This window comes from Phalaenopsis equestris, unplaced genomic scaffold (assembly GCF_001263595.1).
Source record: "Phalaenopsis equestris unplaced genomic scaffold, ASM126359v1 Scaffold233395, whole genome shotgun sequence".
In the NCBI taxonomy this organism is placed as follows: Eukaryota; Viridiplantae; Streptophyta; class Magnoliopsida; order Asparagales; family Orchidaceae; genus Phalaenopsis; species Phalaenopsis equestris.
Genome location: NW_018251343.1, coordinates 489,654 through 503,534, shown reverse-complemented (window position 1 = coordinate 503,534; position 13,881 = coordinate 489,654). Strand labels below are relative to the sequence as shown.

At 35.0% G+C, this 13,881-nt stretch overlaps 1 protein-coding gene across 3 annotated transcripts in view; it reads right to left on the bottom strand.

Moving 5' to 3' along the window:
• Window positions 1-13,881, bottom strand: part of LOC110038655 (phospholipid--sterol O-acyltransferase) — a 71,885-nt gene that overhangs the window by 30,226 nt on the left and 27,778 nt on the right. For all 3 annotated transcript variants that reach the window (XR_002295444.1, XR_002295445.1, XM_020743552.1), the window contains exon 8: window positions 4,485-4,584. Coding sequence is in view for 1 of the 3 variants with exons in the window: in XM_020743552.1 (XP_020599211.1) it covers window positions 4,485-4,584 (100 nt within the window). In the remaining 2 variants the exon portion in view is untranslated. The remainder of the gene's footprint in view (window positions 1-4,484; window positions 4,585-13,881) is intronic.

Below are 13,881 nucleotides of genomic sequence, written 5' to 3'. Positions count from 1 at the left end.
AGACTTACACCAGATATAGGCGTAGAAACGGGCATGCTCCAAATCTCCGCTAATAGAAATTATCCATTGTAAGTCATATGACAGACTCTCATGTGTCGATGGTCTTGTTAGCTTGAGGGTCCCCCAAATATTGATTGGCAACATAAGCAGATAATTCTGGATATAGTCGATCGTGCGACTCATTTAAGGGAGATCAACATGTTCTAGAACCTTAAGTGTCACAACCCAGTCAGGGGCTTAAAATTAACCAAGAGGGGAACGGACGGTTGGACTGTGAAAAAATAAATTTTATATTATCCTATTTCTATAAAAAAAAAAATTATTATCCACAAATTTAAAAGAAAAGGCCACTATAAAATTTAATTACACTAACAAAAATAAAAAAGCTAACTTTTAGGTTATTGTTCCCTTCTCTTATAAACCTTAACTCCTCTTCTATTTATCTTATTTAAAAGTTTAAAACTTAAAAAAAAAATTAACATAACATAATGAATTATTTAAAGATAACTCATGAGCAAACATACTTCTAAACTACAGTAATCAAAGAAAGATAAAATAATATACATGTCAGTATTTCTTATTTCTATAAAAAATCTTGGAACATGCTAATGCATATATCAATAATCTTTAGTCAATGAAAATACTCTAATTTTTTATATACATTTTATTTAGCTTTACTTTTACTTTTTACTTTTTACATACACATATGTCTATTTGAGGATCACCGTGAAAACAACCTAACAAACATTTGATATTATCAAGTCGGCACAGCAGTTAGCTATAAACTTCACAATTTTCTAGAGTAGAAAGGCCCATATCTGCTCTTGATCGATATTATCTCGTCGGCATAGCGGTTATCAATCTAAACATCACAATTTTTTAGGGCAGTAAGCTCTATCAACTCACCCTTTGTCGATATTATCTCATCGGCATAGCGGTTAGTGATTTAACCATCACAATTATTTGAGGTGATAGAAAAACCTTTACGCGCACGGGTACAGAAAGATTTTGAATGAGGGTCTGATGTAGAAAAAATTTCCAGAATGTTTGATGTAGGAAAATTCTCAGGAGGAGGGTCTGCTACAGACAGCCTGATATAGGAAAAACCCTCTGAAGGAAGGTCTATTGCAAGAAAAGGCTCTGAAGGAGGGCCTACTACAGAAAGAATTCTGTTGGACCTACAGTAGGGAAAACTCCGAAGGAGGGTCTGATACGGAAAAAAACTTCAGAGGGTCTGCTACAGGAAAAGCTCTGAAAAAGGATTTGATGCATGAAAAACTCCGGAGGAGGGTCTGATGCACGAAAAAACTCCGTAGAAAGGTCTACTGCAAGAAAATGTCCGGAGAAAGCCTATTGCGGTAAGGGTTGTAATCGAGTCAAGTCGAGCCGAGTATATCATAGTTCGAACTTGGCTTGGTACAATTATAAGTTGTTCATATTCGATGTGAGCTTATGTTGAGCTTTCATATATTGTTCAAGTCTACCTTGTTTAAATTTTTTAATATTTGAACTTGATTTGTACTTGATTTGTTTATGGCAAGTTAACGAGTTTTTAAACAAGCTAAAAATTTAAATGAGTATTTAGATTTTAATACAAAAAATCAAATAAATAATTTTACAAAGTTGATCGATGCTATTGATTATAAACTCTAAACCCTACAATATTTTAAATCTCATTTCTCCTCCATTTAGCCATAAATCCCTCACTTTAGAGATTTTTGGTAGAATGATTTGTGTAGCATTTAAGCAATAACTTAAATCCTATCAAACAACAAAAAATGAAAACTTTTAAACATATAAAAACTTTATATCGAATATTTATATATCATATATGATACGAGTTATCAACAAACAAATAATATTCTAGTTAATTAAATTTTATTTAAATAATATATCATATATAACATATGATATTATCGAGCTTAATATCGAGTATTTAACAAGTTAATTATTGAACAACAAACAAGTTTAGTCATGAACATAAATAAAAAAATTGGATTATGTTCATGTTTAGTTCATTTAAACTTCGAGCTTTTAAAAATTGTTCAAGCTTGTTTATTTACTAATTTAAATGAACATGATCAAGTCTTAATTGAACCAAGATCGAGTTGTTCATCGAGTGCATCGATTCATTTACAGCCCTAGCTTCAGGAAAAAGTTATGGAGGAAGTCTGCTGTAGGAAAAAATTTTGAAGAATGTCGGATGCAGGATAAAGCTCCGGATAAGGACCTATTGCAAAAAAAGCTTCGGACAAGGGTCTACAGTGAGGAAGGCCTGCAACAAGATACCTCTAGCTACAAAGTGAGTTCCCATAGAAAAGAAAAAAAAAAGAGAACCTCCATAGAGTATTTCAGTAGCAGAGAAGAAACCGACAGAGAAGGAATGTAGGCTGGCTGTTGGAATTCCATTCAAGGATACATCCAATCTCGCCTCTGTAATAACCTTCTTCAAGTTGTTTTGAAAACAAACCAAAAATGAACTCATCTGTAACAAGCTCCCATTTATTTCCACAATCCATGCATGTGAAATGGCGGAGGACGCCACAGAGGTGGCTGCCATAAATTGCAGCCTGCAGGAAGGTGTTCGCAGGTCAGCAGGGAAGTTTTTCAGCAGGCAAAGATGATTTCTGGTTGTTAGAGACATCCAGGGAGAGATCCGACAATCCTGGGAGGTCCAGTCGACAGAAGTAGGTCCGACCGGTTGGTATGCAGAGAAGAGGTCCAGCTGCCTAAAATCTGCAGAGGTAGTTTTGGCGACAAGAGATATTGCGGGAGGAAGTGTCGGCGGCGGGAAAGATTGCAGGTAGGTGCCTATCAAAGTCCTAGTTTGCTAGTTAAGGCAAGTCTTTGTATTAGAAATGTTTATTAACAGAAGAAATTAGGACTTAATAGCTCAGAACTATAAACCGAGTCTCACTACAAAAATGACCAATTAAGAGTCTATTTACAGGTGATGATTTTCCTCTTGTGAAAGCTATTTGAATACTTGCATTGACTGAAAGTAAGCAAAACAAGACTAATAAGCATGCAATTAAATTCTTAGTCGAAAAACTCATGACTAGATCTACAAACAAACAAAATAAGATTTGATAGCATGCTCTAAGAGATATGCAAGCAGGTAGAATGAGCATTGAACGCAAAAGCCCAAAATGAAAAGTAATGTGAGCATTACAATAACCGTGAATTCATCAATAAAATCACACATAATTAAATATGCACAAATTTCAACACATTTAAGTGCATTAAAAAGCATGCGAGTCTTTTAAAATATGGTCAACTTCTGAAAATATTCTCACAAATATTTTAATTAGAATGCCACAGCTCAAAATATTGAAATCTTAACTCCAAGGTGACCTACACATTCTACAATAGAAAGTAAAATCTCGTGCATGTTCTTTGCAACATGCGAAATCCTTAAAAAGAAAACAATTACATATATTTTGATACATGATACTACCTAACACAAAATGAAGAAAGTTCTCAAAGCAATGAATGGATTAAAAACTATGTTTCTCAATGAACCATGCAACTATTCTAGAAAGATATGCAACCACACTGAAAAGTTATACAAAGCTCACTCGTTTGAACAAATTCATCATGTTGCATGATGTGTTCAAACGGGTCACCCTGCCTCCATGACAGGGACACAAGTTCCATTTTTTACATCAAATTCTCCAGATCTCAACAATAGGTGTTGATAAATTTAAGGGGCATTTACATACATACCACACAATTGTTTTATTTGCATATCGAACACCTGAACATTCATATAAACATGCATACCACTCAAATTTTAACATCACATCAAATATACCAATAACACTATCTTTTTAAAAGTGAAATACACTTTTTTTTTATATACATAGGTTTATAACACCAAGGTGTTATAAGTATAAATATCAAACTTTAGATGTTAGATATGTAAAAACAAAAGAAGTTTGTAGTATGTATGTAAATCTCCCAAATTTAAATGTTTAACGAACATCTATGTAATAAACTCAAAACACTCGCATTTAAATTGCTCAAACGAGCCACCCAACCTTTTTTTCACCAAAGTGGAAAGCAACGTCAATTTTCTTATCATCAAAAGCAAGCTCAGAATAGAGGACCTCAGTGATCAGCAGATTATAATTGAAAGTGAAATGCAACGTCAATGATCTTTATCACCAAAAGCAAGCTCAGTATAGAGGACCTCGGTGATCAGAAAATTGTATTGGAAATTACATAGTCTTAAAATAAATCCTCATAAGTGTGACTTTGGATATCTCAAAAAAGAATTTCACGTTAGTCATACGCCGACAGGAAATCAAAATATAGCGCAATAAATTTCAAGTCATCATTGAGATGCTCTTACCGAGAAGCCCTCACCAGCTTCATGCAGTACAAAGACAGCTTGCTTACTTTTGATGATTAATAATCAAATAAGCATGCTCAAGCAAATAAAATAACTAAATAATTTGTACTTGAAACAAATTTGAACATACCTCAGTCTTCATATCAATCCCGTATATGCAGAATATGTTCTTTAGTGGAGGCCTATCCCAAGGTGTCAGGGGATTTAACACTGGATCGCCTTGGTAATATCTGTAATTTAGACAATACGTACATTTCTCTTAGCAATATTCCATGAGCAGAAGAATGTAAGATATTCATTTTAAGGTTTTAAAATGGGCATCCAACAAATAACAAAGCCAATAGCCACAGTATGCTAACAATGCTGATTGGTGGAAGCAACTGGCATGCTGAAGCAAATTTATTTTCAGTGCGATAAAATAGATAATACGGAATGAGATATAATTTTGTAATCATATAATCTCAAAGAAACTGGGAGAAAGTAGTTTTACATTTATATCAACGTCATTTCTTAGTAATATATGTTAAAGATAACATAAAACCATAATGCAATGGAAAACTCCTGGCAGTTGAGTAGATTATTGTTGTCTAGGATGAGTTTTCATGGGACCAAAAGAAAGATCAATGTGCCAAGCATAAAATATTGGCTTTCTCAGCAACCAATCACAGCTATAGTGTATCACATATAATGAAGAACCTCGTGCAACATTTTTTCAGTTCGATGTATATCTCTAGCACATTTACTTCCATGAAAGGTACTCAAAAGCAATCACCTTGTGCACACAGAACAATATGCAGATCAGCAACGGCTCCCAAGCTTGCAACATAGATACTGAAAAGCATTGACGCCTTTCTTCTATATTCTAATCAAACAAAATAATGAATCATTGAAACATGGGGAGAAATAATTTGACAAATCTTTCTCCAGAGAAACTCACATAAATACCTATATATATATATATAAGATTGATAAATATGATGATTTCAAAGATGAACTTTCTTGGAAGTAAGCGGGAGGTGTCTTGCTAATATAAGATTGATAAATATAGTTCTCTAGGGAAATGTGTATGTTTTATGAATCTATTACTATTATTCTACAATTCTTGCTATAGCCAGATGTTAAAAAGATCATTTTTGATTCTGTCAAAAGGTGGTTGTGCAAGAAGTATTCAAATTACTAATAAACCAAAGTGGAATGATCCAATATTATGAGCTAAATTGACTAAAGGTATGAAGCAAAATTTCTACTTAGAACCTTTATGCCTTCTTGACCTTTGTATATATCCGTAAGAAGAATTGAGCGGATAAAGCGAACATGACAGCAATCAAATGCAACGTCATGTGAATCAAGTCAAAATGCTTTGATAAGCATCGATAGGATCCAAATGTCTCTCATCCATGAAACAAAAAGTTGATGTGTTCAGATAGTTTACATTATCCAAAAAGAAATCCTATATGACCAAGCATGATGAAAATGACAAATTATCGGTGTAAAGAGCACGATTTGACCCCAAATCAACTCGACATTCGTTAAAATTGTTCAAAGAATCTTCATTAACAATGCAGACTGCACGAGCGTGTTCGGAATATCAAAATTTACCAAAAATGATTTTTTTTTCCTGGGATATGCATACGAACTAATAATGTGTATTTTGAGTGAAGCACATAAGTTCAGGCAGCCCACAAAAAGAAGCACGCTATAAACAAAGATACACAAGCAAAAATTAATACACAAACTCCGTGTGTATATATATATATATATATATAATTATAGATGTCAACCCATAACAATTTGATGGAGCTCACGCTCTACTAGAGTTTCTCCATGGCGATCCCTGGTTATTACACCACTGCATCTCTTCGTCGATCAAGCTCTGCTAGTCGTTCGCCAATTTCGTCACTTCCGTCTGATTCGTCGTTGTCGCCGTTGTCGACGTGTGTCATCTGCTTCGTCGCTCGTCTCGTCTATTGCTCGTGTTGCTGCGTCGGGCTCAGGCGTCGAGCTCAGTATCCTGCTTGTGCGGCCACGCCTTCCAGTCGTCGCCTCTCGTCTGCTGCTCGTGTGGCTGGTCGGGCTCAGTCGTCAAGCTCGGCATCCCTTCGTTGCCTGTTGCTCGTGCGGCCGCGCCTTCCAGTCGTCACCTCTCGTCCTCGGGCTCGAGCTAAATTTGAAGGGGCTTCGGGTTTCCACTCCTGCTCCTTGGTCTGGATTCAAAGTTTGCTCTCTGCTTTGCTTTCTTCACAATTCTTAACGACACACCTCCATCTATTGAGGATGGCTTCAGACAGATTGTATGTTGATGCACTTGCAGGTGTCCACGCCTCAGGTACACCTAAATTGTGTTATTTCCCTCATTCGTTTAGGTGGATGGAGAACATCAAAAAATCAGGTAAGAAGAATGTGAAGTCTGCCATCTTTTTTATAGAAGCTGAACGTATTCAACTTGTTTCCTTTTGTCGACTGAATTTGGTCGGGGAATTTTTGTACGCTCATCCCAAAATGGAGCTGATTCGTAAGGAATATGAGCTTATGCACCTTGTTGGGGAGTGAAAATTTGGACTGTTAGATGGAAGACACATTCTTATACAATTAAACAATGAAAAGTATTACACGCGCTTGTTTGCTAGAAGGATAATCTGGATTGATAACAGAGCAATGAAGATTCTGAAATTGTCTGTAAATTTTGACCCACAAACGGAACCACCAATGATTCTAGTTTGTATTCGCCTCCCTGGTTTGAAATTTCATTATTTTAATCAAAAAAATGTTGTACTTTATTGCCTCGGTTTATGGTAAGTCACTTAAAACGGATATTTCTACTTTTAATATTTCTCGTCCATCTGAGCCAGAATACTTGTTGAAAGAGACGTCACTTCATCCGCTTATAAGAAAAATTGATTGAGCACACAGCATCATGGATATTGGCAAAAGGTAGTGATTGAGCATTTTCATTCATATTATTCGAACTGTCGTATGTTCGACCACTTCAGTTTTCAATGCCACCATCTACACCTCCAACTCAGACCAAAAAATGCACAGTGCTCCGCCAGAGACGGTGATTTCTTCTCCTCCTGATCAGCTCCAAGTTATTGACCCTATTGATCATCAAAGAAATACCCCTGTAGACATCACTATTATCGCAGGAAATATGACAATCATTCAATCCCCAGTTGTAGCCCCCCCATTTTTGGAACCACCTATAGTGGGTGAGAGGGAGATTCTTCATACCCACCTGCCCTAGAACCTATCATCGATATTACAGGTGGCAATACTACTACTACTTCACTACCGCCTTATCAGGTCGAGCAAGTTGTTAATGTTACTCAGGCTCATGGGGATCATGATGTACAACAGCCTACACCTGTCTGGCCAACTGTGGAATCTACTGATCGGATGAGTCAATCATCGGATGAGGAATGGCAGACATACACATCCAGGAGGAAGAAGAAGAATGGAGACCTACTTGAGCTCAGAAATATGATGGATGATACTTCGGTTACTTCGGGCAATGATACTCATGTTACCAATTTATTAGTCGGCTTACTTTCGAAAAATAGAGGCAGAGGGAGGACTAAAGCGAGACATCCCTAGCACTTTTGCGCCCTTTGGTGGCTTTTTGGTTTTTTACTTTTATGTATCATTTTTTTTGTTTGGGATCAGTGTGTTGTTTTGTGTGAGTTGGGCTTTCTTTTAGGCACTCAGGCCCTCTTATACAATCTTTCTGTATATTTTCTGCTTTAATATATTAGCCCTTAGCTTTTTCAAAAAAAAAATATAATTATAATTATAAATATTATTATTATAAAACATAATAATAAAATAAAATTTCCCTCTCATCTTATCGCTACAAAATTCATCCATCTCATTGTTATCCCCCATGCCAAGCGCCATCCTGCCTCTTACGTATCCAATAATTAAAATAATAATAATAATAATTAAAACCTAAGCAAAAACCACAACTCCTCTCAAAAATAAAAACAAACCAAATAGACCGTACATATTCTCCCTTACCATCTCCCTCCTAGCACTAATTGCTCGCTCTCTCTGTCTCAATAAGTCGAACTCGCATAGAAACTCCTCCATGAATACTCTCTGGATCTCGGTTTTTTCCTGCTCACCAAACCCACAAGTTTTACCCCCTTTCTCTCTGTTTCACACAAAGGCTAAACTCGGCCCGGCACTCTCCCATCATATCGCGCTACAACAATCCCTCTAACTTTGATTGTTTCATGTGAAGCTTCACTCGTTTGTTTCGATTCTTGCAAACCTCATGTCCACTTTTCTTCCACTGCTCTACCCAAAACCCTTCATCCCTGCTCCTCTCACCAATCCAAGCCGCACGTCCTGCCATCCCCAACAACCCACACTCATTTAACCCATAAGCAGTTCCTCTTATTTTTGCCTCACGAGCACGCAGTAGCAGGCCCATCTCCCTATTATTAAGTTGAAACTCTTTTAATTTCCCCCGCATGTTGCCCTCATCTACCTCGTCTCCATGTTCACACAGAACACATAATGCCTCCAACTACTCTCCGGTGTATAATGAATTCTTCCCATGGCAGCTCACCCCCACTAGAGCTCTTACTCACTTTCTCTCAATCGCCACCAAACACCCTAGTGCTCGCACAGCTCACTATCCTCATCTCAAACCCTAACAAACTCCTCTACCCCTCCTTCCCAAGATGATCTTACTTGGGACCCTCATTCCTACAACCCTCAAGTTGTACGAAAACTCCCTCTCAACCAGATCACCTCCCAACCATGACTCTCTCAATGTCAATTCAAACACAGTGAACTCACGAACAGCCCTCCTCTTTCTCTCTCTACCAACCATCTCTTTCTCTCAAAAAGAAACCAAAATTAACCAAAAAAAGGAGATTATGTGCTCTCACAAATCGTATTACTCCCTCATTATCATCGACCTTTGGGAATGTATAAAATCATGCAACTCTAAACCACTAAAGTCCTGCTTGTGACACATTTAGTGTGACAAGCGGAATTCGCGCATGTTTTTTTTAACATTGTGATGGAAACTTGTAAGCGGCACGCATAGCGCAGCAGGCAATCCCTATGTGGAATATTCTTATCGCAAAGTGGAAAAAAAATATACTACAAAAACATGATTGTTAGTGCCCCATGCATGACTTTCTTGATATAGCGGGTTTCAAAGACTATAGTTGTAATATCTTACAACACCGACCAGAAATTTCTTTCTTAGTGCAGCGGGAAAGTCTAGACTCTTTATGCAACCCCCATACAAGAGAATGACATCTAAAGACCAACAAAATTCTATTAAGAACACCACTAAAAACAGGATAAGACCTTGAAAGTTAGATCATCTTAAAATGAACCAATCGAATGCAAATTTACAAATAAAATAAGAGCAAAATTAAAAATTGTCTTATAAATTACATATAAGAGAACAAAATTGAATATAAAATTGAACCTAAAACAAATTTACAGAAACATAAAAAATTGATTTGCAAAAGATAAGCAGAACCTCTGACACCAAACTAAAGCAACCCGATGGTGTGGGAATGTTAAGAGATGGGTTAGGACAGTAGTAGGATGAGGAACGGAAGTATAAATGGTGACGGTTGTTGAAGAACCGGAATAAACAGTTGTTGGACAGAAAAATAAATGTTGGAACAGAGATCAACAGCACATCGACTAGCATAGGAGGTTGTTGGACGAACACGAAATATCACCACTTTGGTCCAACCAAGTTGCAAGCACACCAATTAAAAGATATCAAACGATACAACATTTCAATAGAAAAAATTAGAGATAAATAGCCTCTAATACATAAACCAAAACCAAAAAGGTGTAAAGAAGTTCAGAGCATAATTAAATGTTACAAACAGAATAAACCATAATTAATTATCCTAAACACGTAAAATAAGACCCCCAAGAGGGTAGCCCAGCCTAAAAAGGCTATGGAATGCTGAACCCATCTAGAAAGTAAATCAATATTCCAAGATTAAAGAGCTCACTTAGAGGATGCACTACACATTCTACGAAACAAGGTTGAAATTTGTATAATTGGTTATTTAGGTGTTTTCCGTTCTTAAGGTAAGGCATAAGCCTAGAGATAGTTTCAGACAAAAGCCACACAATTTGAAAATTCCATTGTTGCAATAAATGGTAAGAAAATATAAACTAGCATCAAAACATATAACTATATAGAAGGAAGACATTAATGTCCTAACAAATTAAAAGGTGAAAATTTGTGATTAAATGAAATTGTAACTTTCACAAAGCAAAAAAAAATCTAGGCCCCCAACAAATCAAACTTTAAAAAAAAAACTAACACAAAGTATTAAAGTAAAACATAAAATGACTTTAGCATAAATGATTTCTCTTCTATTGTCTAATAAAATAACATTCATAGATCTAAATAAGAAAATATAAAATAATCAAAAGTTCACAGCACTCTAATCATTCAAAGGGTCGTCATTGGAGTCATCATCATAATATATAGTTTTCTCCTGTGTCTCTTCTTTAATTATGTCTAAATTCTTCTTATTCTTCTTCTTCAACCTCAGTCATATTTCTTTTTGCTATTTAGTAATAAAGGATTATAAATTAAATATTAAAAATTAATATTTAAGACAACACAAAATACTTAAATTTTTATAAGCACGCTTTTTTAAATCTATTTTTTCCAATATTAGATGTGTTGCCCTTGTTTTTTTAGCCATCATAAGATAAACATTCAGATCTTCTTGTTACAACTCAGATGGATGACCATATTATTCTCATTTATAAATTACTCATCATTTAATAAAGTATCTCTACATAGTAAAAGATTCTAGTCATTTTCAAATCTCTTTTCTTCAAACTTCTATCATTCAATCTCTTACTGTATATGATGTATATTAAGGAATTCATCCTTAAGCTCGTTAGACGATTTCTAAATGTGCTTCAAATCTGCTCGCATTCAAATGACAAGCGTGTAAGTCATAATATCTTAATAGCAAAACATTGTAGCTCTAGAGTAGCATCATCAAACTAGGTCCACAATTCAACTATATTCTAAAGAAAATTGTATAATTAGAAAATAGAAATTAGAAATTTAGTGTTTAGATACTTAATATTCATTTCAAAGAACAAATTACATATTAAAATTTTACTTGAAGTACATTTTGTAATAATATATTTTGCTTGCTGTAGCTCAAAAAATCTTCTTCATTCCTAAATGGGCTATCAAATACCCTCCAATCTTTTCTATCACTCTATCAAACAATCCAAAAATACACTTTGCATCCTTCATCAAATGAGATGCTTCTATAAATTCAAAAATGCAATGCCATATCGATTGGTTATCAGAATATTAATCAGGCTCTATTTTTTATAATTGATCACCCATCATAGATGATTATTATTCTATGACAAATCCTCTTTAGTATATTTTATAATTTTCTTTGTATTACTCAACTCCTCCTTCAACGCCCGTTTCATCAAATCATACATAAATGGGTGTTTCAAGCATTGACCATAAACACCAACGAAAAGTATTATATTAAAATATGAAAGGGAGGTTGTCACATTGAATGGAATAACATTCTCATAAAAAAAACCTCTCAATATCAATGCAAACAATTTTGCATCTCTCTAGCATGCTATGGAGCCATCTTTTAAGCTGCAGTTGTCCCCTCTGCATAACCCCTATTATCCGCCACATTTAACACATACTGATTTAAAGGACCACTTGTAGCTCTAATAAACATTGGTTGCATAGATGATGAGGAATCCTTGGCTGCGCTCATTCCTTTGTAAGAGCTAACACCAAATATATCATCAAACTGTCATTTCACAAGACGATTTAACATCGTTGACTTTTTCATATATGATTGCATTCGCATCTTTCACTGCTTTTGACAATTTAACACATGATGCAATATGTTTATGCGAGCAAGAGATGTTCTTTCACCCTTGTAATACCTGTTTCAATAATTTTCTCGTAGTAATTTTTTATTTCAAATAAAAATGACTTATCGTTGCCCACAATACCAACTTGCACACTGCGTCTCCAGGTCGGATGTTTTCACTGTGTCTCCTTGCCTCTAACCTTTCCTCATAAGATCTAAAAACCTTATAATGAAATTTTTGTTTCAAAATTCAAGCAAATTAGAACTCATGCAATTTTTCAAAAAAAAAAAATTAATATATATAGGATTTAGAGTTATAAAAATAGACTTTAAAACTATGTAAAACTTGAAAAGGATTATTTGATCAGGGGATGGGGTGCCAACAATGGTTGTGGCAGCATAAGATGGTAGCAAAGGTCTCATGAGCAATAGGAAGAGCAAATAACAGTGGTGCTGGGAGCAGCATATAACTTTTAAACGTCTCTTTGATAAATGTGTTTAGTAATTTAATACTTCATTTGAAAATGTTGTGTGAGCTTAACTCAAAAATTACTTTAAAAATAGCCTACTTCAAACAATATACACTAGTAGACTTAAAAGACACGCATGTGCTCAGCCATTACATTTAAACCTAAAAGTATGATCTGAAAATACTACATAGGTGTTCAAAATGGATTTGCCTCATAAAACGTGTAATTATCTTAAATTTTACAAAATTTCTCTTTCAGAATTCAAATTCAAAATCGTAGTCTTTTCCTCTCTCAAGTGGTTCGTCTTACCTGTAAGGTAAAGTCTTAAATCCTACTTTAGTCAGTCCAATTATCCTCTTTATACGAACCAAAGTTAACAAAACTAAGCTTGTACTAAGCAAGTTCAATCCTCCTTCCATCAAGACAAGAGTCAGCAGAACAAGTCCTTTTAATGACATTTTAGATAATTAACATAAGTACTTAAAATGTTCTTCAATCAATATCTTGATGATGGCCATATTTATCACATATTTTAACCAGACATGTCTATACATAAAATCAAACTTTCAAATCATAAAAATCTTTAAAATAATATTATAATTAAATCAATCACCAAATCTTAAATCAAAAATCATTCACTATTCGTAACTATTTGTCAAGAGTGACTAATTTATAACTAATCTAAGCTCATATGGAGTCAATGTCATAATAAGTATACTAATATATTCGTATTTAAAATAATTTGCACAAATAAGAATGTGACTCGAGTCATCTATCCTCATAATTTGGCTAGTAAACTCCACGGATATGCCAATTATAATCACAGCCCTATGACCGGGTGGTTTGGCACAGCAGCCCCACTATATTACTATCATATGTTTCTCAATGACTTTAAGTTCTTTTGAACTGTGAATCATATGGTATGCATAATAGAATAGAAAGCTCTTTGTTAGCTAAGGTACTTAAATCTATCATATTAGAAAAACATCTATCCCAGATCTAAAAGGTCAATATGAAAGAAATAACACTTGGTTGATGACAAGGATCTTTCCGTCAAACTAGTAAAGCATGAACCATGGCAACCCGATATGACGGAACAAGGGATTATGATCAGGTTTGTCATCATGCCGGCCATATTTCAATTAGTGACAGTTACATGCAATTAGCTCGAAAAAACATTAACTCA